General features: G+C 46.3%; 1 protein-coding gene across 1 annotated transcript; it reads left to right on the top strand.

Moving 5' to 3' along the window:
* Window positions 1-29: 29 nt before the first annotated feature.
* T265_16125 (hypothetical protein) lies at window positions 30-350 on the top strand (the record flags this gene model as incomplete). Its single annotated transcript, XM_009179645.1, has 1 exon — window positions 30-350. A coding segment is annotated over one exon (321 nt), but the record flags the coding sequence as incomplete, so codon positions are not given.
* Between the last annotated feature and the right edge of the window lie 499 nt (window positions 351-849).

Here is an 849-nt window from a genome sequence, read left to right as displayed (position 1 = left end):
GTCAGGTAAGCGATGGCTTAATTGCCAGTACAAACGCTGCCCCCGGGACGTGCTCAACACCTGGTACCGATGTGAAAGCCAGCCCCAGTCGTGCAGCTGTTGCCTCACTAGTTGGTAGCTTGGCTTGGTCTGCCCTTTCCTACTCGTCCAAGTTGATCGCCAGTGCAACTTCGGGCTCAGGGAACAAAGTCAATCCAGTCAGTGTAAATGAACCGTCTTCTCCACAGCCCCCAATGACTACCAATGCAAAAGAGACCGTGACAGATCAGCTATCTTCTCTCTCCTCAGCATCATCAATCACTGTGGATTCGTCTTCTGTTCGCCCAACAGAAACAGCGAAGCAGTCCACAAAAGGTTAGTTTTTTGGGTGAAGTTTTGTTTGCTTGCTGTCCCACTATTATTTTTCGGGGGATAAAACTGAACTTACTGAACACACACGCTGGTTGTTCATTCGTTAAACAACGTCACTACCTAGATAAACCACATTTCTTACTCGTAGTGACCGAATGATGAACACACGAACAGCTTTGATGGATCGACTGAAAGCCGAGTTCGGTTTTTTAGCCTTACATCGTTGCTACAAACCCGTATCACTATGGTTTGGAAACTAGTTAAGAAGTGATAAACGAGCCGGCCAATCTTGACAGATACAAACGGTAATGTTTTGCGTGCCAGCTGTGTATCAACGGGGTTTTACATCTGAAGAATTTGGTGAGTTTAAATTTACGACCGTTTGCTCATATTTTGCCCTCAGGTGCAGTCTCTTGACTAAAACGTGTTTGTTTCCCGGCGGTTGATTAGGTGTTTGTTGATCAGTTCGCGGAGGTTGGTGATTTGTTCAGCTGTAGC

This window comes from Opisthorchis viverrini (assembly GCF_000715545.1).
Source record: "Opisthorchis viverrini unplaced genomic scaffold opera_v5_5043, whole genome shotgun sequence".
Classification (NCBI taxonomy): domain Eukaryota; kingdom Metazoa; phylum Platyhelminthes; class Trematoda; order Opisthorchiida; family Opisthorchiidae; genus Opisthorchis; species Opisthorchis viverrini.
The sequence above is the reverse complement of the archived record's forward strand: the minus strand, read 5'-3'. Positions and strand labels throughout refer to the sequence as shown.